The sequence below is a fragment of the Stylophora pistillata genome, chromosome 6 (genome assembly GCF_964205215.1).
Source record: "Stylophora pistillata chromosome 6, jaStyPist1.2, whole genome shotgun sequence".
NCBI classification, from domain to species: Eukaryota; Metazoa; Cnidaria; class Anthozoa; order Scleractinia; family Pocilloporidae; genus Stylophora; species Stylophora pistillata.
Genome location: NC_142524.1, coordinates 5,086,347 through 5,110,486, shown reverse-complemented (window position 1 = coordinate 5,110,486; position 24,140 = coordinate 5,086,347). Strand labels below are relative to the sequence as shown.

Genomic DNA, 24,140 nt, shown 5'->3' with positions numbered 1-24,140 from the left:
CTTCAGGTAACCTAAGTCTTTCTTTAAAGGAAAAGATGAAATCAGAAGCTCTAAAATAGGAAAAAAGAACATTTTCTTTTAAATGACAAACAACGTCAGTTTTATTGTTCTTCATTTTGCATTGTTTCTAGTTTACTTCAAGTAAAGCTACAGCTGTTGAGCTTCTGACAAGCTTTGTACATTTTATCATGAGCCTTTTTATTACAGAGATAACGATGGTAGACTAAAACTTAATACCGCATTTGGTAAATATCCAAAAGATGTCATTTAATAAGTTGTTATTATGTGGCTGTCTCTCACAATGAGTGGGAACTACCAAATTCCCGAATTTGATTGGCTGAAATCAATATTGAAGGTGGTCTAGATTTTCCCATCTAGACCGGCATCTATACCAGTCTAGAAAAAAAAGGTACAAAGAATATAAAAAATTGGCATATAAGACACAGCCATATAATAAACATCTTATTAACCGAGCTAGGTCTGTCTGTATGGGAGAATCTTGACCTCGGTCGCTGGCACAGACCTCACTACATTTGGTCTGTACTGGCGACCTCCGTTAAGATTCTCCCATACTGACTTCCTGCTTGGTTAATAAGAACTAAATATAGGTGATCTTTGATCTAACAGAGACTGTGACTTGACACTGGCTTGCTAAATGTTATCTGTTGGCCCTTTTGACCACTAACAGTGACTACATCTAATTTCTCCTTACATTACGCTTCCTGAATCAAACATTATAAGGTCATGAGAATATAGGAGGGGGGGCATTGGGGCCTCTGGGAAACCGTAAAACTGGAGAAAAAAACCTCCAAAACCGAAAAACCGACAAAAAAAGGCAGCAAAACCGAAAACCGCATGCAAACCTGACAAAACCGCTACAATTTCACCTTTAAAGGAGTCATAAAGGAAAAACCGAAAACCGCATCAGGGTTTTCGTGAAAACCGAAAACCAAATGCAAAAACACGTAAAATGCACAAACCGCTCTGAACATCAAAACCGAACCTTTTTGGCCCAAAAAACCGGTTTAAAATACAGTCAAAACCCAAAAACCGAAAATCCCAAAGCCCCCCTCATATAGGAAATTATCACAAACTAACCACAGCAGTCAACTGGATGTGGACCACTGATGATTTTGCAATCTACAAAATACAAAGTTCTCTGCATGTAAATTAATTTACGCATTTAATTAGTTGAAACTGCTCCAGCTCCATATTTCAATTCTCGTTCAAACTGCTCCGCATTCAGAGTTCCATCGATGGCTTCACAGTTCTCGTTGAACACAGAGTAAGCGCTGGGTTCCCACGGTTTTCTGGTGTCGGCTTGCATGCTTGTATAAACCCAGTAAAACATCGAGACAAAGAAAAACACGGTTCCAAACTCTATTTGAATAAAGAAACCCCATAGTAAGATCCAGAAGAGAACTTTTAAGAACAGAATAAACCAAGACAAAACTTTCTCATCCTGATCAACTGGGTAGCTTTGAAACCATGACGTAAATCTGGTTAGTCCTAAACCTTGAACAGAAAAAGAGGGTCTCCATAAGATTTTTTTAGTCTCCTTGTACTTCTCAGCTCGTCTAGCACGATACTTTTCCAATTCTTTTTCCATGAAAACTTCTCTATAACTCGAAAGTCAAACGTTGTTTCCAAATGTCGAAATGTGGCGGAATTACGTGTAAGGAACTAAATCTAAATGATGCTTATACTACATAAAAATTTGTGTCTCCACTTACCCGCTGGCTAACTAAACCGATGTCTCTTTTTTAGGAATTTTCCAGGCACGAGTTCGCTTGACTCGTAGTTATGTAACATAATTTTTAATTGGTTAAATTACGATCCTAAGTAAAATTACTTACAAAACTGACCATTCACATCAAGCCTTAGATTCTATCAAGTCTTGAATAACCTTAGTACCCAACCTCCGGCAATTTTCGGAATTTACAATGGCGAGAGTTATATATGCTCGTGTCAAAAATAGCCGGTGCATTACTTAGAAGAAGAAGACTTTCCGTTCGAGTGAATAACAACACTTCATACATAGTTTCCAAAATGCCTCCAACTATAAGAATAAACGATCCTATAATTGACTCCACAGGTAAGAAAGTGAAATTATTCAAGATTTTTTCCTTATTTGTTTACGAACGATCCTTAGCTGTTCTTTGATCCTGATCTGTTCGTCGGGATGTTTGCCCCATCAGACGTGGCAGCAGAAATAGAAGCAACATTAAAGCAAAGGATCATGATCCTTGATGGTGGAATGGGGACCATGATTCAAAGTTATCCCTTGGAAGAGGAGGATTTTAGAGGTAACTTGAATCTTCTTGGCCTAATAACAGAACGAGACTTGTGTAATGGACTGCGTTACTAGTGATCAAAAGTTCGATCTCTTTTTGGGTGCATTTTTCCTCCAAATTTGTACAAGTAGTTTAATTTTTCAATTTTCCAGTTTACTTCAAAGACTCTTTATCATTACACCAAATAATTTAGACGAATAAGCCCTGTTCTAGGTAGCTGTTGCGTTCATCTGTTACTGTCACGCAATGTTTAATCAGGTTGTGCAAGCTTACCATATATCATTCAGTAAAATCACTTCACGAATTACTTGACGACTGATCGGTCCCATGGTAATAGAGATGAGAGAAAAATAGTATGGGGAGAAAAATAAGAAATCGATGCCTTATGATTTCCTAAGATGTCCTAGCTATAGCTATGCGAATGTAAATTTTTTGTCATAGAGAAATATAGGGGCCATACGGCTGGGAAACCGATAACTGTCCCAAAGTGTGTCAGGCTTGACTTAATTAAACATTCAGACAAAGGAGAAATTCTCAGCCGCGATTTCATGCACCCATCGTAGAGCAGATTTTGCTGTTGGAGGGAATTAGTTGCTCTAACGTTTTTGTTTTGGTTAATATTTTTCGTGCACAATTACGTTTTTTCTTTCAGTTGACGAAACCAAAAAATTGATACCGGTGTAATTTTGAACACGTGGATTAAAAATATCATCTCCTTAACAAGTCGACCAAACTTTGTCATGTGTTTGTTCATTATTAGATCACAAATGACATCAAAATGTGGTAACAATATGTTAGTGCATTTTAAGGCTTCTGTAATCTGTTATGTAACAGTCACACAAGCCCTAATGGTGACTTCATTTATGTATCTGTTCTCTAGATCTGACATCATAAGCATGGACTAATCAAATTGAGTGTATAATTCAGTTGATTATAAATCAGCTGTAAGGAGACTTATAAGCAAAGCATAGTTTAGAATTTAATGCAATTATCCCAAACCCCTTACACTCTGATATCAGCATGCTACATATTTTCTTCATTGTTCTCTAAACATTTTCTATGGTTCTGGCAAGGAGAATTTGTAAAACAGTCAAGAGCTTTTTCAAATATTGATCATTTTCTTTATTCTCATGACCTTAATGTTTGATTCACCAGTAAATAAGGAGAAATTATGTTTGCCCAGACCGGACAAACACTCAGGGTCTTAAAATAACTGAGGAGAATGTGCTAGCTTTCTATAATATCAAGAAATGGATAGACACTCTAGTCTTCTCAGATAAGGACGAAAAAGCGTAGGCCCGTCTCCTGCATCTTATTAAATTATAATTATATGGTAACCTGATAACTTTCTTGATTGCAGGAGAAGAATTTAAGAATCATCCACACAATTTGAAAGGAAATAACGACTTTTTAAGTTTAACAAGGCCAGATATTATTGAGGAGATTCACAGGGTATGGAAAAATCACTTGTAACATCAGCTCTTACACTGTGTGCAAAATTTTGAATAGGATGGTTTTAGATGAAGTGTAGTTTTGAAAATTGTAATATGTTGTAGGTTCTTTCTATTTTTTTGTAACACAAACTTAAGTTGCCAGGAATATCCAAGGTTGAAATACTCTACTACACATGATCCAAAAATTTCTTTTTTGGTCCAGTACTTGTAAGAGGAAAAAATGAATTATTTTCAAAAAATTAATCATTAATTATTAAAATTTATTAAAATCAACACTGTTGAAGGAATGTGTAAAGAAAATTGCAGACAATAAATGGCTGGGAGAGTGATGGGCGTTTGTGGAATGTTTGTAAAGTAGTTCATGTGCTGGTAATATAATTATAGATTCAAAGAATATCTCTCGTGAAGTATTTTACAGATCCGCCTTAACATGCATATACATGTTTAAATTTAGCTCCTAAGCATTTAATCTATTTCTATACTCACCCCAGGGTTACTTAGAGGCAGGCTCAGATTTCATTGAAACCAACACTTTCAGTGGAACTTCAATAGCACAAGCAGATTATGGAGCTGAAAACTTGGTAAGTGCAATGCTGAAGTATCAGGTAACAAAGACTCCTTAGCTAGAAAACTAAATTTTGTACTTCAAATAAACAATCAAAATTCACTTTGTTGAACCTTCACCTAATAACATTAGTGATACAAGTCCTCCATACTGTTTTCTATACATTTCGTAAGATGCTAACACATCTCTCAATTTGTGTAAAGGGTCAAAGTTTCTAAAGAAACTGTGGTGCTGCATTGGTGGGGGTAACATTAGGTAATTTGGTTATATCAACTAAGTTGAAATTGCAAATTGGCCACAGTCAAGAGTTAAAAAGCTGACATTTCGAGTGTTAGCCCTTTGTCGACATTTGTTCTGACAAAGGGCTAACACTCAAAATGTCAGCTTTTTAACTCTTTACGGTGGCCAATTTACAAATTTAACGTTGTTGATATAACCAAACTATCTCAATTTGTGTAATGGTCAAGAGCTTCTCTAGTTGGTAATCATCTCCTTTATTCTCTTGACCATTAATGTTTTATTCAGGGGTGATATTGTCAAGAGAAGTTAAATGGCAGTCATCCTAAGAGGTTAATGACTGGGCTAGCTATTGAGAATTCTGGGTATTAACTCTAAGTTATCAATTTTTAGTGTGTGATGATAAAATCACCTTGACTATGCACCATGATTATGATTTATAACTTATAATTTGTGTTTTTATTATCATTGGTCTGTCACAACTACTACTGACATTAAATATTTATTTTTATACATTAATTTTAGGTATACAGATTGAACAAAACATCAGCTGAAATCGCCAAGAAGGCAGCAATAGATGTTGCTGCTGCCACAGGTATAGATTCCTGTGGAAGATAATGCATAAACATGTCAAGCCTGGTTTTCATCTATTGGGAAAATTCCAGATATCGGTAGTTTCACTGTTTCCCAATTATCTCAGATTTTGCCCTTATAAGGATGATCAATAGATTCTTTCACATGCCATGTGTATTTGTGACTTAGGGCTACTGTAGCTAAGCAACTAGAGGACTGGTGGAAAGCTAAAACTATTGCCAATTGAAAGTCCCAGACAGTGAAAACTGAAGTTTTTGTTTAACTTAAATGATCCCCAATTATCACAGGAAATTGATATGTGTCAGGGAAATACAAATTTTTGAGACTTTCCTGATTTGTCGTCAATCATTCCAGATGTTGAGGATCTCTGTGATTTCGAATTTTCTTTTGACAGAAAATGAGTGGGAAACAGTGAAATCGCCAATCATCTAAGATTTTCTTGACATGTGAAAACCAGGCTTTATCTCACTTTATTCAATGTTGATTTTAAAATCTTTGAGATGTGCATTGAATGGCAATTGATATAATTTTCAACTGCTGACATTTACTTAATTATAAAATTTTTTTAAGGTGTGAAAAGATATGTAGCTGGTGCGATGGGTCCAACCAACAGGACACTTTCAATCTCACCTAGTGTTGAAAATCCAGGATACAGAAACATCAGTAAGTCTTCAAGAGCTACCAGAATAAAAACGACATTGATAGTAAATTAACCCTTAACACTCTAACATCAATATGAAAATTCTCCATAGGATTGGCTATGTAAATTACTTAAATACTGAATAGGAGAATTTCTTTAACAATCAAGATCTTCTCATAATAAGTTGGCTATTATTTATTTCATTCTCCTGACCTTATTGTTTGATTCAATGGTGATCTGCAATGAGGAGGAATTGGATGCTAGTTACTCTTTAGAGATAAACTCTCGACTCCCAAGATGTGATTGTTAATTCTCCACTCTAGCTGCTACATAGACTTTCCTCTTAAATTAGTTACAAAAATTTGGTGTTAGATCAAGATAACAACCTCTACCTGACAAGTTTGAAAATTCTCATGACCTGTTTACTGGACAGTGCAGGGATGTTCTAGGGAGAAGTTAGATGTTAATCACTTTCAGGAGTAAGAGGGCAAAAGGGTTCATGACCATTTTTTAAATGCTGTTTAGTCACAAAATGCCATGTTTAATATGTAGTTGAAAGACTTATACATGTAGATTAATATAAAAGTTTTGTGTACAACTTTGGTTTGTTTGTTTATTAATTAAAAAAATTTTTTTGTAGCCTTTGATCAATTGGTAGAGGCCTATGCTGAGCAAGCCAGAGGGCTTTTAGATGGTGGTTCTGATATTCTTATGGTGGAAACAATATTTGACACAGCAAATGCCAAGGTACATGAAACTAAACACTTTAAACAGAATACATTTGTCAGTGCAGTCAAACTCTCTTGATATTCAAATTCCCTTTAAGCAAACCTCCAAAATGCCATACTCAAAGGCTTAATCAACAAACTATATTTTTTCATTCCCATTTTTGCTGGTGAGGTTTTCAAACTGTTTTCCAGGAGTACAAAAAATGATTGGTTTAAATGAGAAAAAAAAAAAAGAAATGAAAAATACCTGTCATAACAAACTGTAAGTTGCTTTTTCACCTGGTGACTCCAGTAAACTAAAAGCAATTAAAGAAAATCTGACTCAGGGTGAGAGCATACATCAATGTCCTTTGAGGGACCTTTACCTGTACCTAAGTGGCCGTTTTCACACTAGAGGACGGACAAATCGTCTGGCATTTGTTCGTCGAATTTGAATTCGAGAAGGCCATGTGCCAAAAAGTTGTCCATCTTATGAGCGCAAAGAGAACTGGCACAAGGTCATGTTGTAAAGCAAAATGGCTGCCGCCATGTTGAAACTTCCCATAAAACCTTGCTCTGTTGCTAGTCCCATTTCCTCGCGGCATGAAAGTCAAACATTTCACCATCTGGTATGAATTTAAGTCGTACTGTCGTCGACTTGTTCGTCTCAACAGACAAATCATCTTCAAAAAATCGTCTTTCCAGATGGCCAAATATCAGACGATTTGTTCGTCGAAAAATTTGTTCGTCCCGTTTTCACATCAGATGATTTGTTCGTCTAAGACGATTTGTCCATCCAGATGATTTGTCTGTCCTCTAGTGTGAAAATGGCCAGTGTGTTTAAAGTGCCTATTACCCCCAAGAACTTTTTTTGATCATATTAAATCTCTCTATTGCACTGAGCAAAATGCCACAAAATTTTTGTGTTTAGTTAAAACACCGATTTTTTATGAATTTTCAAAGTCGTGGAAAATCCCACTTTTTTCAAAACACGACCTAGGCACGGAATTATCAAGATGGGTCTGGGTCGAGCACAGTTTGTGACCTCATTCCAGGCTTTTCAATGAGTTTGCTTCAAGGACTGGATGAAGTATCTTGACGGATATGCCTGATAAGTGCGTTGTTTTCGGGTGTAGCAACACTCCCAACAAAGAAAAAAGAATAGCACTTCATCCAATATCTTTTTATGGAGCAGATGACCCAGAGAATAAAACAGAGAAGAAAGAAGTGGGTCGACTTTGTGCAATTGAAGCGTGCACATTGGAAGCCCAAGAAATACTCAGCCATGTGTTCCAACTACTGACTATGCAAGACTATGCAATGAAGGTTGCGAAAAGATGGAGTTGGAAATTGCGTCTTTCCGACTGATCACGTGTGGAATGTCGGAGGAAACGAAATCAGCTGAAAGCGAGCGAAGTAAGAGAAAGGTTAAAAAAATTTACCAGATCAGGCTTTAACGAAGGTTTCATCTCGTTGGGAACGTATAATATTGACTGAGATTGGATCGGAGCCTCACTGCCCATGGCCTGGAATGACGTCACTGGCCCCAGTCTCTGGTACACTCGGTCGTTCAAAAACTAAACTCGACTTTGAAAAATCATAAAAAATCACAGTTTTAACCAAACACAAAAATTTTTGTGGCATTTTGCTCAGTGCAATAGAGAGATTTAATTAATATGGCCAAAAAAGTTTTTGGGGGTTATAGGCACTTTAAGGTTGTTCATAAATTTTGAAATTTTTTTAATTCTTTTGACATTTTGTAATTTCTTTTATCCATACAAAGTGACAATTTATAAAGACAAGTGCAGCAGTAATTTTCTAGTTTTCTAATTTTTATTTAACCCTTAACTCCCATGATCCAGTTAGGTTTTCTCCCAACTGAATGCCATACACTTCCTTGTAAATTCAACAGGAGAATTCCATTCTAAATCGTGATAGCTAACAAGCCTCTCAAACCTCATGACCTGTTTGTAAGATAATGTATTGACATCCCAATGGAAAGTTATTATCAATGGAATCACATCTGGAAGTAAAAGGGTTAAAAACCTTTATTTAAATTTTAACATGACTATTTTTTCAGGCAGCATTGTTTGCTATTGAGCAGCTCTTTGAAAAAGAATACAAGCCAGTCCCAATATTTGTAAGTAAAAATGAAAAAGAAATGTGAAAACGTTTTAATAATCATTCTAATACACAAGTATGGATACCAACCTGTGGAGATCTAAAATTTGGAGATTTTTCTCCTATGCCACCACAGCATCAACTCAGTAGCAACTAAAAAATTGATACCCCTCCCCCCTGATCAAATCTATCCCCTTTCCTAAAAAAGCAAAGAAAGTGTTAGTTTCTCTTAAGATGTGGTTGCATAAAAAGTTCTTTTAGAAATGGGAGATGAGTTTGTAAAACCAAAATTGTTTTGAATGATTAAATATGAGATACAAATGTCAGCTTACTGTGGAGCAAAGCCTTTGAAAGCTAGTTCATTGATCACTTTTATTTGGGAGTTTTGGTGAACCATACAGGAGACTGGGAAACTCATTCTGTATTCAGGAGACTCCCAGACAATCCAAAAGTGTTGGCATGTATGCATGATTACAAGCTCAGGTTCTGTTGAAAGTTTAAATTAATTTTGATATTAATTTGTAAATATTTTTCTATTCACAATACTTGTAAACAATCTCCTTTAGGTGTCAGGCACAATTGTTGATAAGAGTGGCAGAACACTGTCTGGTCAAACAACTGATGCATTTGTAATCAGTGTGTCCCATTCCAAGCCTCTGAGGTACACTGTAGGTTGAAGTAATAATGATGTACATATGTAACAGGCTGAGGCTTAGCTAGCTAATGCTGGGTTTCCCATCTTGTTTTTGCACCAAAAAAAATCTTTACAAAATCAACATTATACTTTCATTTAACGAACTTGACTTTTTCTTAGTTTTTGAATGAATTGTTATGAAAACCATGTGGCTGCTTCTGAAATTGATTTTCTCCCTCTTTGAAAATTACCAATAAAATTATGATAATCATTATAGGATTCACCAAAAGACCCCATCCAAACCCCCCTCTCTCAGACAAAATACCAAAATCCAAAGAGAGCCCATAGACTAACTATTTATTAGCTGTTGATGAATAATTAGTTTCTGAGCTAATGGGGGAAGGAATCACCTTGTTGTAGATGTAAAAAATTAATGTTTTCATTATCTCTACTTGTTTATTTGTAGCATTGGACTCAACTGTGCCTTAGGAGCTACTGAAATGAGGCCATTCATAGAAGCCGTGGGCTTGTGCACAACATCTTATGTTCTCTGTTATCCTAATGCAGGTAATTAAAGGACTTAAATTTATCTTTTTCCAAAACTTTGGTAACAGCATAAACACTCTACACCCTAACATCAATATGCATATTCTCCATACTGTTCTCTATACATTTCCAAAGGTGCTGATAATTAGAATTTATTGTCAAGGAGCAATAAAAGCTAGGATGTTTAGTTCATGATCATTTCCTATATTCTTGCGACCTTAGTCAAGTTTTGATTGACTGACTAACTGACTGACTTTGCAGCTATCCTGCTAAGCATGAATTATCCAATTTTAAGCAAATTAAAAAATGATTCCATACTGGTAATGATTATTTGCTTTAGGACTGCCAAACACTTTTGGAGGTTATGATGAAACGCCAGAGATGACGGCAGAACATTTAAAGGTAAACCATGTGTTATGACCTTATAACAGAATACAGAATGAAGATACACTGTCATCTTATACTGAGTACAGGATTCTATGCCTTCATTATTTTCATGAAACTTTTGATAAATAATCTTGTAAATAACCTGAGTGTGCCTTTCAAAAATTTCAGAATTTTGCTAAAGATGGACTTGTGAACCTTGTGGGTGGCTGTTGTGGTACAACGCCAGCTCATATCAAGTAAGTGTACATTAATTCAATACCGTAACAATATTTATAGTTGTATTATTTAGTCCATTGCAAACTTGGTCGTCAATGTTGCAGTGTCTTCCATAGTACAACATGTTTTTGGAATCAAGAAACAATCTCTTGCAAGATTACCTTCCCAGCAGGAGCTCAGTCTCACTCAAGAGATGAGGTGCTATCCAAAGCTCCAAGTTTACTTTGCAATTTTGCCAACAAGAATGTGCTTTCAATAAAAAAGAACATGCAGATTAAACATAACTTTTTGTAACAAAAAGCTTAAAAATGCAAAGCTGTTTCAGTGGACTTGACATCTCAGCCCTGCATAATTTATTTTCCAAGTTTAGTGGCTTGTGGTGTCCTTGATTGCCATAGTATATAACTTAGCAATACACTACTGGAAACATACAAACTTGGTAGGTGCTAAATTCTTTAATACACCAGTAGAATCTCATCAAAGCCCTTCACTCGTCACAATCCCATGAAATTGAAGTCTGCTTAAATGCTGGTCACTCCTACTAACAACTCTTAACCACAATTTTCATTTTATTTTGTTTCAGAGCGATCGCTGAGGCAGTGAAACCTTACAAACCAAGGCCACTTCCAGAGGACCAGTATGCCAATGCCATGAATCTTTCAGGTGTGTGTTCTTTATCAAGCATTACAAGGACTTACCTTTTTTATACCTGTTAAACATGTGTTGTTTCTCAGAGTAAAAGAAATGTTCTTTGATGGTATTTAACATGTAGGTCTTGAACCCATGAGAATTACACCGGACACCTTGTTTGTGAACATTGGGGAGCGTTGCAATGTTGCTGGGTCCAGGAGGTTTTGCAGGCTAATTAAGGAAGGAAAATTTGAGGTAAGGACACTAATTCATGTTGTTTTAAGATACAAATGAAGGTACAGGGTGATAAACACCAGCTTCTTAGTTTTATCAGAGCTGGAAAATATGCTACTCGTGAAATTCAAACTTTTGTCGTTATGTAGTAATGAAGTCTGTATTCCTCTGTAACACACAGGAAGCCCTAGCTGTAGCCAAGCTGCAGGTGGAGAATGGCGCCCAAGTGTTAGATATTAACATGGACGAAGGCATGTTGGATGGGGTGTCATGCATGGCCAAATTTGTCAACTTGATTTCTTCAGAACCAGAGATTGCAAAGGTACTATCAGTATATAAGGAGGTGAATACTGAAGGTATCAAACCTAAACAATAACAAATAGTACAAGACAACTCAAAGCATTGTTTGTGTATACATCTATTTGCACATTTTTACAGTGATGTTTTGGCAACATTCTCGGATGATTCTGTTTCCTGCATAAATCTTCATTACTTTATTTTCAAATGAAGGATTTTTGTTTACTCTTTTCTTTTTGCTTTCCTTTTGCCTATTGTTATTTACGGTACCGTTTTACTGCAATAAGATAATAATATATCGCGTTGTGGCTAATGGGTACTTGCCATTGTTTTCTCTGCACCAGGTTCCTCTATGTATCGACTCGTCCAACTTTGCTGTAATAGAAGCTGGGCTTAAGTGTACTCAGGGAAAATGTATCGTAAACAGCATCAGCTTGAAAAATGGAGAGGAAGACTATTTGGAGAAAGCAAAGATCATCAAACGTTATGGCGCCGCTGTTGTAGTGATGGCATTTGACGAACAAGGACAGGCAAGGGCTACTGCTAGGAATAGTTTTTTCATTTGAATATACATCTAGTTGATCAGTATTTAATTTAAATTGACTTTCTTCTCTTGCAGGCTGCAGAGTTAGAAGACAAGATAAAGATTTGCACACGTTCGTACAACTTACTGGTGTCCAAAATAAACTTCAACCCTAATGACATCATCTTTGACCCAAACATTCTCACAGTTGCAACGGGAATGGAAGAACACAACAACTATGGGAAATATTTCATTGAAGCCACAAGGGCCATTAAGGTTTGTGGGCTTTTTTTATGGTTACTGGTAAACCGGAAGTATTTTTTCATTAATTTTTCAAAGCTTAGGTTGGAACCAGCTCTTTATACATTCGCTTCTACAGTTACCTAAAGTGGAAACTACAGTGAACATCATAGAACGTGCTTAGGATGTTAGAGATCCCTCTTTGACAAGCCCTTGTAGTTTCTTTTGTTTTTTTTTGTTTTTGGGAGGGGGGGATATCCTGCACCCTTGTTTATTTCATTTTACTTCTGTATTCAACTTTAGAACGTTTATTAATAGTGAGTTGAATAAAGATTGTCTTGGTTACGGTAATCGAGAGAGGAATTTGTACAAGGTTGATAGAAATTGATTAAGCATGGATTTTATTTTCTTTCTAGCAAACTCTTCCTGGAGCAAGAGTCAGTGGGGGCCTTTCCAACTTTTCCTTCTCATTCCGTGGAATGGACGCATTAAGAGAAGCCATGCACAGTGTATTCTTGTACCATGGGATTAAGGTTAGGATCAAAATTGAGCATCTTTCAAAATTCACCTAGAATAAAGAGTTTCCATAAGATGAGCGGGGAGAAATAGTTATTGGAATTTAATGAAAATTAATTAATTATAATTAATTATTTAATAATTAATTATAATTAATTTAATGAAGTAATCGTAGGATTGAGTCGTGGTACATGAGTGGTGTAGTTCTTGATCCATCAAAAGGGCTGGTTGGTTCTGGAGAGAAAGGCAAACCTGAAAACCTGGACAAAAATCTGTCACCCAAGCACCGGCTAAAGATGATAAACCTCTGCCGCCTTCCATTGCTGAAGGCCTCATAGTTTCCATCCGGCAAAGAAACACTCGCGAAGGAGCGCTGATAAGGAGGAACTGTTCGCAAGCTAACAACAGATCCAAGAATCAAACACTGACCAGTTGTGGGAGGAAAGTACTCCTACCCAGTGACATCCTTGCTCTCCTGAAGATTTCACTCTTACTTTATTTATTTATTTATTTATTTATTTATTTATCTGGTTTATTTACAGTCAGGGTTTTACCAGTCATGTACATGTGATTTTCTTGCAGGCTGGCTTGGATATGGCCATTGTGAATGCTGGTAATCTTCCCGTGTATGATGATATAGAGTCCAAGCTTCTACAGTTGTGCGAGGATTTATTGTGGAACAGAGATCCAAACAGCACGGAAAAACTGCTGCAGTATGCTCAGGTACGATTACTTAGGCGTAGTTTTGAATCTCTCGCACTTCGGGCATAAAACATGAAATAAATGTGTCTGTCAGGGGTTTCAGTAAAAGTTGTTTCCGGCGGACTACCGCTGCCCATATAAGATCTCTTGCCGTCATCTGTTGAGCCTGCGAGCAGATGCTCTGAATGCTGGAAGTGATATTTCCGTGCTTTAATCCTTTAAACCCTAAGAGTGACCAGCATCAAATTTCTCCTTACATTATCACCCCTGAATCACACAGTAAAGCCGTGAGAATAAAAAAAAATGATCACAAACTTCAGAGGGTCTTAAAGGCTGATAGTTTCGAAAGAAACTGTTTGGGGCTGCGTCGGTGGGGTAACGAAATAATTTGGATATATCAACAAAGTTGAAATGGTAAATTGGCCACCGTAACGATTACAAAAGCTGACGTTTTGAGCGTTAGCCCTTCGTCGGAGCGAATAGAGGAATTGTGGGTTGTGTGTGCTACAATTCCTCTATTCGCTCCGACGAAGAGCTAACGCTCGAGACGTCAGCTTTTGTAATCGTTACGGTGGCCAATTTACCATTTCAACTTTGTTGATATATCTAAATTATTCAGAAGGTCTTGATTGTTTAACAAATTCTCCTTGTCAGCATCCTTGGGAATGTATAGAAAACAGTAAGGAGATTTTTTATGGGGGAGCATGCCTCACAGATTCCCCCCCCCTCCCCTTTTAGGGGGAATGGGGCTTATGCCCCCCTTTCCGAGCACAGCTGCCTATTGCCCCATGGGCATCTGCTTATGGAAAAAGTTATTGGTATTTCTGTGATACACAGGGAATGGGCAAAGGAGCGAAGAAACAGGTAACCACAGATGAATGGAGAAACGGAAACGTGGAAGAGAGGCTGGAGTATGGCTTGGTAAAGGTAAGAAAAATGATATTAACATTGAATAGAAGACACGGACATCTCTGCCAAATGTTGGCGAGGAGCTTGGAATTAGTTTTCTCGGTAAAATGTAAGTAAGTAGCCGTAAAATGCGAAAAAGTGATATTTATTTCTGCTATCCTTTAGGGCATCGACAAATTTGTGATAGAGGATACCGAAGAAGCCAGGCAATGTTCAGACAGATATCCACGTCCGTTAAACGTAATTGAAGGACCATTGATGAAGGTAAGGTTTTAGTCACAGCTCATTGTCCCTAAGCCGGTTGTTGAAATCGAGAAAGGAGAAATGGTGGGACACTTTCATAGCTAAGTATCGATAATTTAGTGCGCCGTCAAAAATGACGTGTGGCTTTTGTTTCCTTACAGGGTATGGGGGTGGTTGGAGATCTCTTTGGTGCAGGAAAAATGTTCTTACCTCAGGTAGGAAGAGCAACTCCACTCTGTTGTAAAAACACGAAAGGAAAAGACTGATGCAGAAAGACTAACAAGTTAAGAGATAGATGGATGGGGGGATAAACATGGATCAGACAGTGAACTAATTTTAACACTATCTGTGTTACATATACTGTAAAACTGACTGACTAAACGACCAACGGAAGAAGTGCCTAGCTGACTAACTTACTTTCTGACTGACTGACTGACTGACTAACTGACTAACTGACTGACTGACTGACTTACTGACTGGCTGGCTGGCTGGCTGACTGACTGACTGACTAATTGACTGACTAACTGAAGGAAGAACAGAGACAGACTCTCTGATTGATTAACTGATCGACTGACTGAAGGACGAACAGACATAACCAAAGGAATGACTGTCTGACGACATGATCTGCTTACTGACTGACAGACTAATCGACCTTGATGAAAAGACGGTCTGACTGACGGACGGCCGACTGACTACATGAATGACCGACCGCCTCTCTGACTGACAGCCTGCCTGCTTGCCTAACTGGCTGACTGACCAACTGACAGGTCGACTGACTCGCTGACTGACTCACTGACAGGCTGACCGTCTGGCTGACTGACTCACTGGCAGGCTGACCGTCTGGCTGACAGACTGACTGACAGGCTGACCGTCTGGCTGACTGACTGACTGACAGGCTGACCGTCTGGCTGACTGACAGGCTGACCGTCTGGCTGACTGACAGGCTGACCGTCTGGCTGACTGACTCACTGGCAGGCTGACCGTCTGGCTGACTGACAGGCTGACCGTCTGGCTGACTGACTGACTGACAGGCTGACCGTCTGGCTGACTGACTCACTGGCAGGCTGACCGTCTGGCTGACTGACTGACTGACAGGCTGACCGTCTGGCTGACTGACTCACTGGCAGGCTGACCGTCTGGCTGACTGACTGACTGACAGGCTGACCGTCTGACTGACTGACTCACTGGCAGGCTGACCGTCTGACTGACTCAGTGACAGGCTGACCGTCTGACTCACTGACTGACCAACCGATGATTGACCGGTTAATAATTCGTTTGTATAACGTACGCAGTGTAGTAACAAATCATACTGCGTTCAACAGGTAATTAAGTCAGCTCGTGTTATGAAGAAAGCTGTAGGTCACCTGATCCCATTTATGGAAAAAGAGCGCGAGGAGAGACTGGCCAAGCAGGGAGTTGGACCCGATGATGACCTTTCGGTACGTTAGAGTTCCTAATGTTATTTAGGTAACTTGTGCTTATTATACCTTCGCCTGAAAAAGACTTCTTTTTGGAGCGCGTCAAGTTTTCTTCTAGTGCGTTAAATCGAAGACGAGATGACAATAGAAAAATGCAATGAATCATTATAGTCAATCAAACCAAAATTTAATATTAGAGAAATAAATTGGAAGAAATGGCTCCACAGGCCTTAATACATAATTCTTTAGAAGAGGACGTCAGTTGATTCGTTATTTTTTATTTATTTATTTGTCTGTTTTCAGAGTCGTTACAATGGAACAATTGTCTTGGCAACAGTCAAAGGGGATGTTCACGATATTGGCAAGAACATTGTGGGAGTGGTACTAGGATGCAATAACTACAGGTAAAACCATACCCGATTGTTGTCAGTCAAAAAAATTACAAAGCAAAAAATTTTATTGTTTTTTTCCTCGTCTTTATTGTTTACAGAGTTATTGACCTTGGCGTGATGACACCGTGCGAGAAGATCTTACAGACTGCGATGCAAGAAAAGGCCGATATTATTGGTTTGTCTGGTCTGATTACTCCTTCACTGGACGAAATGATTCACGTCGCCAGAGAGATGGAGAGACAAGGTCTCAAAATACCCCTGCTTATTGGAGGAGCGACAACGTCAAAGTAAATTTTTTTCTATTGTCTGAATGCCGGTGACACACTGGGCGATTTTAGGCGCGACAACTTTATCCGAAGGTTAATATACAATGGTATTTTCTGCCCTTGTTCGTGTAGCGGGCATCGTAAATGAGTTTCACCGATGGACTCGATTTGCCAATAAACTCTTCAGATCTCTTCACGGTGTCACTGGATGACAGATAGTTAAGAATTCATTTTGAGCTTGAATAACTCTGTATTACTTCTCTCCGCTGTGATAAACATTTTGTATTTCGTGTTTTTTTCCCAGGACACACACAGCTGTGAAGATCGCTCCGCGTTATGCGGAACCTACTGTCCACGTTCTGGACGCTTCCAAGAGTGTTGTGGTGGTAAGACAGCTTGATCATTCGCTTACGTTTCGTGTTGTAATAACACGAATTTGCTACCTTTCTATAACATCAAGAAATGGTTAGATATGCTAGTCTTCTCGGATAGGGACGAATAAATGGAGGTCCCGTCTCCTGCAGGGTTGGGGTAGGAGACGTTAATTTCCCACACACGAGATTACTGTGTGATTGATGTCCTCCCTGGGGTGGGATGGGTGGGAGGGTGGACTAGCACGAATGGTTCCTATGTTCCTTTCTAGTCCTTCCCCACTTCAAAACTTAATGCAGTTAAGATGGACTGAATGAAATGAAATGAAATGAAATTAACACGGCGTATTTTGTCTAAATATATAACTTGACAATCTGTTTCCACAGTGCTCAGCCTTGATAGATGAGAACGCTAAGGAAGACTTCATGGAAGAAATCAAAGAGGAATACGAAGAGGTCAGAGACGAGCATTACGATTCTTTGAAGGTGAGAGAAATGTCACTCGATGTCACTAACACACCCGCCAAAGCTACAGTGTGTATCTCTTTTCCCTCAACCGGGGATTGATCGAAGACGCTCGGTACTTCATGTGTTTTGGTGTTGAAGGATTAGACGCCGTGTTGGATACACAAATGCATAAAATTCAATATTACAAGATTAATGATCTCCATGGCACCTCAGAGAATTTGCGTTAGCTAAAAATCACTCAAAGACGGTTTGTCTTTAGGAAGAGGCCTCTTCAGCAGGTTTGAGGGTTTTTGTTTCTTCATTTTCCTTTCAAATTTGAAGCGTGAAACGTTGTTAGCTTTGAGTGGCACGACTGCTTTTTTTGCGTCGGTGAAAGAAAAGAGGATAAAAACTTTTGACTATTTTTTGGCGTCAATTTTCAGCGCATTTACTAAACTAGTATTTAATAATTTTGTTTTGGTAGGATCGCAAGTATCTGTCCCTTGAGAAAGCTCGTTTGAAGAAGTGCAATCTGGACTGGATTGACTTCACTCCAGGTTCTTACTTATATTTATTTTACAAATAACTTAAGAAAAAGTGAGATTCATTCCTTTTCAAAATTGCGACCTCATCGTTGTGTGATATACATAGTTGCTTGTCAATGTAAATATCCTCTCCTCAGTAAACAGACAATTTCTCTGCTTGAGGTTTTGTTCAGAGATTGTCATCTGATAACGCCTTTGATTGGCTGTTTCTCAGAAAGTAACAGGCAATTGGAGACAATGCACCGATCTGCGTAGAGTTCTGTCATCATAATGGAGTTTTTGTTTTTTTAGAATAATTATTAATGAAGATAAATTATAATTTTTTTATCAGAAGTGATTTTTAATCTTCTTTTTTAGTGCGTCCATCGTTCTTGGGTGTCAAAGTGATTGACGATTGCGATTTAAATGACATCATTCCCTACATTGACTGGAAACCTTTCTTTGACGTGTGGCAGCTGAGAGGAAAATATCCCAACAGGGGGTACCCTAAAATCTTCCAGGATAAAACCGTCGGTAAGTATAAACTTGTGAAACTTGAAACTTCCATACCAATTCTTTTTAACACCACCCTTTTACTTCTCTTTACAATATCTATTTATAACATAACCAAAGTTAAGCGCGCGCTCTGATTGGTCAATTTAGCGTCCCCCATTTGCCCATGGGTGTACGCTGCTGACGTGAGCAAATGCAAAGACTATTTTTCCGCGCGCGCTTGTTTTTTCTGGTCGCGTAAGATTTGTTAAATAAAAGGGAACTCTTTAGCTACAATGTATCAATGTTATGTTATAAAACAAATGGTAAACACCACAGCGTACACTATTGAGTTATGGATGCACGCGGGAGGTTGCTAAGCACGAAAGAAGCGTAAGAGTCGCTCGAGGCGATAGCCGAGAGCGACTCTAGCTTCTTGAGTGCTTAGCAAACCTCCCAAGTGCATCCATAACTCAATAGTGTACGCTGTGGTGTTTACCATTTGTTAAACATTATCCAGAAAACAGGTAATGCAAGGCTGTGCTCTAAGAGAAATTGAAGGGAGCCCAATGCTCTGAAACTGTGAAATCCAGGGTGCCCAGCCGATAGGCTTTTTATGAAAAAACTAAGATTCCTGAGTCGCCCAAGAGCAATTATAACATAACCAAAGTAAAGCGCGCGCTCTGATTGGTCAATTTAGCGTCCCCCATTTGCCCATGGGTGTACGCTGCTGACGTGAGCAAATGCAAAGACTATTTAATTCTTCCGCGCGCACTTGTTTTTTCAGGTCATGTAAGATTTGTTAAATAAAAGGGAACTCTTTAGCTACAATGTATCAATGTTATGTTATAAAACAAATGGTAAACACCACAGCGTACACTATTGAGTTATGGATGCACTTGGGAGGTTTGCTAAGCACTCAAGAAGCTAGAGTCGCTCTCGGCTATCGCCTCGAGCAACTCCTACGCTTCTTTCGTGCTTAGCAACCTCCCGCGTGCACTATAACTCAATAGTGTACGCTGTGGTGTTTACCATTTGTTAAAAGTAAGGCGCCAGGGGCCACTGAGCGCTGCTAGACCATAGCCTAGTGATGGGAATGCTCGAACTTGCCAGGTAGAAGTTTTTATGTTGATCCGACACCAAATTCTCCTTGCTGATTTGCAAGGAAATGTATAGCAGCCAGAGGGGAGACTTAAAATTCAGATCTTGGTAATGAAAGGGTTCAACTCGAATTATGTTTGCTTCCTCTTCAGGCGAAGAAGCAAAAAAGTTGTTCAACGATGCCCAAGACATGTTAAAGGCGATTATTGAGACGAAATCGCTGCAACCGACTGGTATAGTGGCTTTCTTTCCAGCTAATAGTGTCGGTGATGACATTCATATATTTGAGGACGACAACAAACGAGAGGGCTCCCCACGTGCTGTGTTCTACGGCTTGAGACAACAGGTAGGCAGGCACAGCGTGCAGACTATCTCTTACCTCGAGATAGCACTTCGTTCGGTTATTAGTAATTTAAACTGTTTTATTTCGGGAAGTAGTCAAGTTTCTTGTTGATTTTCCAAACAGATAAGTAGATATGCTCATTTACTCGGAACTAAAGAAAATCTTTGTCAAAACCTTTGCTTTAACTCGTTACTGGAAACGGAATCTTTCCTTTCCTTTCTCTAAACAAGCATTTTAAGTTCGTCTTATTTCTGCTCTTAACAACTTTTTGTGTTTCATTTTCAGGCCGAAAAGGAGCGTGGGGTAGAAGATCCCTATTACTGTCTGTCCGACTTTGTAGCACCGCTGGACTCAAATATCAAAGACTACGTCGGCTGCTTTGCTGTATCTGTTATGGGTGCCGAGGAGATGGCTAAAAAGTATGTAGCTAAATGCCATCCAACCCTTTCACACTATTACATCAGTATGAAATTTAACCAGACTCTATACATCATAAATAAACCCTTGAGCCTCATTACCATTAAGACACGAATTTTGTCCTCAGTTATCATAAGCCCTTCCGTACGTTTGGAACGCCAATATCACCTCCAGTAATATAGAAATACCTCGTGTTTGGAATTGAAACAGAATGTAATATTTATCCTCTGTTTCTCAGATTTGATGAGGATCTTGACGATTACAGCGTTATTATGGTGAAAGCACTTGCTGACCGCCTAGCCGAAGTGAGTAACATTTCCATCCGTTTTAGCGACACTTTAAATCCTTTCTGAAATATCTAAGCTTTAGTGAAGGTGTAGTCTGATCGTCCGGGTGAGTGTAGTCCTGAGAAGGACTGTTGTCGGTGGTAGTGACTGACGTTTCGACAACCTGTGCGGAAGTCATCATCAGAGTCAAGTGAATGATTGTTGTCAGTAGAATGTTCTTATTCCAGTTCATGTGAAATGATCGGTTGGTTTTGCCGTGATGTTATTGGCTGTACGACTCAAGTGACGTAAGTCGGTCGTGATTGGTCTGTTTCGATCTGTCGGTAAAGTTAGGTCGTTCTCGTCGCCCGTCTGAACACAGACGGTGTTCACAGAAAGGTGATGTCAGCAATCACATTGCTGAACACCATCGACTTACCAACCACAACATTGACTGGGACTCTGCGCAATGCCTAACCTACAGCACTGACTATTTTCAACGACTGACTCTGGAAAGCTGGTTTACTAACTTAGAACAGACTCCCCTAAACAGATGTCAACAACTACCCGCTCCATACAAACGACTCATTCACGACATAAACATCACAAACGACCGAAAAAGAACGACCTAACTTTACCGACAGATCGAAACAGAGCAATCACGACCGACTTATGTCACTTGCGTCTTACAGCCAATAACATCACGGCAAAACCAACCGATCATTTCACACAAACTGGAATAAGAACATTCTACTGACAACAATCATTCACTTGACTCTGATGATGACTTCCGCACAGGTTGTCGAAAGGTCAGTCACTACCACCGACAACAGTCCTTCTCAGGACTACACTCACCCGGACGATCAGACTACACCTTGACATGTTACCCCCCGGGTTCAAACCATTTACTGCATCTAAGCTATAGTGTTTATCGAAGGAACTGCTTTACGGCCTTCGACCTGTCTGATTCTTCCTCCTCAAGGCCACAAATGCCCCACTTAGGCTTTCCTGTCTCTTTCTTAAGCCTTTCTATATTCTTTTATTGTTCCTTGACCCAGGCCTTTGCAGAGGAACTTCATGAACTTGTGCGCAAGGATTTATGGGGTTACTGTAGCGATGAGGTTCTGGACGCGAAGGACTTGCACCGAATCAAATACCAGGTAATTATTGGGGATGGATTGTGAACAATGGCTGACGGTGATCGCCGTCAGTCGTAGCTGGAAGACTAGACCCTAGCATAATGATGAAAATTTAAGGTCTTTCTCTCGAAATAAACCTTTCAGTGAAAAAGAGCGTGGTTCCAGTAGTGATATATTCATAGAGTGTATCCCCAAGTCCTGAAAAGATCTGTCACTTTTTTAAATTACATTTCCTTGATGTGAACAACACTTGAACTTGAAGACTAGAAAACTTGTGCAATCGATAGCTACCACTTCATTTTACTTCTCTAGGGAATCCGGCCGGCACCGGGTTACCCAAGTCAACCGGACCATACTGAGAAAAAGACTATGTGGGATTTAATGAACTGTGAGAAATTAACTGGAATCAAGTTAACAGAGTCTCTGGCCATGGATCCCGCTGCTTCAGTATCGGCGGTTTTCTTCGCTCATCCTAAAGCTGTTTACTTCTCAGTGGGAAAAATCTGCGAAGACCAGGTGGGAAAAAAATTATGCTTTTTGAAATTAGCTTGTCTTACCCCTAGAAGTGCTAGGTTTGTTGGCTGAGAAATATTTCTTAGTTTGTGTTAGAAACTCGTGCGAATGGAAGCACGACCACGATCACTTTTAAGAGTTCTAGGGGGTAAGAGGTAGGGCAAGTGCCTTTCCCTGCCCCTCCCCCACCGTCCACTCTAGCTATCAATCAAACATGGCTGGTGGAATGAACGAACGCGAACTTTTTAACGTTCACTCGACCTAAGATGACGCCCGAAATGCATGCTTTGTGCTTTAGCAATAGGCTCCAATACAAAACTCACGCTTAAGCTAGGTAAAAAGGATTACGCTTTGGAAAAGAAAGCTCCAGCTGGCAAACTAGACAAAACGAAACTTTGAAGTGTTCTTCACAGGTGGCAGTTATGATACAAATCCCGCTAATCGTTACTTCTTTGTTCTTTATCTTTCTCTCTCTTTAAGGTGAAAGATTATGCTGAACGAAAGGAAATGCCAGTTGAAGAAGTCGAGAAATGGCTATCACCTATTCTCTCCTACGACAGAGACTAAACGCAAACAGAATAATGTATATCAAGATAAACGCATGTCGTCGTACTCATTTTCGTTCCAAGATGATGTTCTGGAGAGTAACCTAACCTTCGCAGACTTGATGTGCTGGTGCTTTTCCAGCGGCATGTGACTTTTCACGTTTTGGAATCGTCTTCTTCGCGGAAATGGGCAAATACCATTTAGGATCCGGATTTTTGTAAATGAAAGGGGATATCGACAGGCGACGTACTAAGTAAAAGTATCACTTATGTTATTGAATCCCCAACAGTCAATTTCAATTGAAAGGCACTACTGCAACGCGTGACGGGTTTTCTGGGCTGTGTGAGCATTCTATCCTCTGACGAGGCTAATTTAAACAAACGAACTAAGTGCTTTGAAAAACAATGCCGATCAACTCTCCATTTGGTAAACTACATTTGAGAAGTTCGCTTTTTAAAGGATTGTCATCGGAAATACCTTTTGTGGGGGGTGGGGTATCATACTGAAATTTTTAACAGCGTCGTGTTATTAACAAGCTAACTAAGAACCTTGAACTTTCAGAATTTTTGAACATGTTCCTTCTCCCACCGTTTCAATACTTTATCTTGCAAATACATGCTGGGAATAGGCTAACGTATCCGCTGGAAGGTGTTGTCTCGCTGTAGCACCAAATTATTGGAAACAATTTTAAAAGAAGAGTTTAGCGAGGGAAGAAGGTAGAGGAAGGAAGAGAGAAATCATGTCTGGTTGCGGCAGCTAAATTAAGGGTTAATGATATTCTTAATTGTACATCATAATACGTTAAATATCTTGGCTTCGATTATTTCGCACAGCATGCCTTATATAAAATCGAAATGATTTGTTATAGGTATTACGTGAAGTACCATTTTTAATTATAGCCAAGATGATGATTACTGTCAAGTAATAAACTATTTAAAAACAACATTTTGCTTGATTTTTGTAAGTAAAAAGTTGCTGTGTCATAACTAACAAGGTCTGTGTATGTACGGATTAAAAAAGTTGGTTAGTTTTGAATTCAGGGAGGAAATATCGGACTATATCTCGCTACGTCGCATGGGACGAAAAAAAAATTCTGAGTTTCATCGAGGGAGAGTCGAACCAGCGACCTTCGAATTCAACTCGTGACATGAAAAAAAAAAACCACCTCTCTCAAAGATCTAACGTTTCTCAAAGATATAGGTTTCAATGATCAAGC

At 39.0% G+C, this 24,140-nt stretch overlaps 2 protein-coding genes across 2 annotated transcripts; one reads left to right on the top strand and one right to left on the bottom strand.

The window, feature by feature from the left end:
- Window positions 1–71: 71 nt before the first annotated feature.
- On the bottom strand, window positions 72–1,714 carry LOC148727904 (SAYSvFN domain-containing protein 1-like). Its single transcript, XM_088725901.1, has one exon. It carries the CDS (start codon window positions 1,607–1,609, stop codon window positions 1,184–1,186), a length of 426 nt encoding a protein of 141 aa, XP_088582027.1. The 5' UTR covers window positions 1,610–1,714; the 3' UTR covers window positions 72–1,183.
- A 216-nt stretch (window positions 1,715–1,930) lies between these two features.
- LOC111323222 (methionine synthase) lies at window positions 1,931–23,867 on the top strand. The gene is made up of 35 exons (XM_088725898.1): window positions 1,931–2,095; window positions 2,199–2,306; window positions 3,655–3,746; window positions 4,240–4,329; window positions 5,076–5,145; window positions 5,715–5,807; window positions 6,425–6,531; window positions 8,572–8,631; window positions 9,179–9,273; window positions 9,713–9,813; window positions 10,133–10,194; window positions 10,348–10,415; window positions 10,979–11,058; window positions 11,168–11,280; window positions 11,441–11,581; window positions 11,901–12,086; window positions 12,176–12,355; window positions 12,736–12,852; window positions 13,418–13,558; window positions 14,375–14,464; window positions 14,612–14,710; window positions 14,851–14,904; window positions 16,012–16,128; window positions 16,411–16,511; window positions 16,598–16,786; window positions 17,070–17,151; window positions 17,524–17,622; window positions 18,068–18,140; window positions 18,486–18,641; window positions 19,853–20,046; window positions 20,329–20,462; window positions 20,699–20,765; window positions 21,785–21,886; window positions 22,178–22,381; window positions 22,859–23,867. The coding sequence occupies exons 1-35, from the start codon at window positions 1,960–1,962 to the stop codon at window positions 22,943–22,945; spliced, it is 3,888 nt and encodes a 1,295-aa protein (XP_088582024.1). The 5' UTR covers window positions 1,931–1,959; the 3' UTR covers window positions 22,946–23,867.
- The last annotated feature ends 273 nt before the right edge of the window (window positions 23,868–24,140 follow it).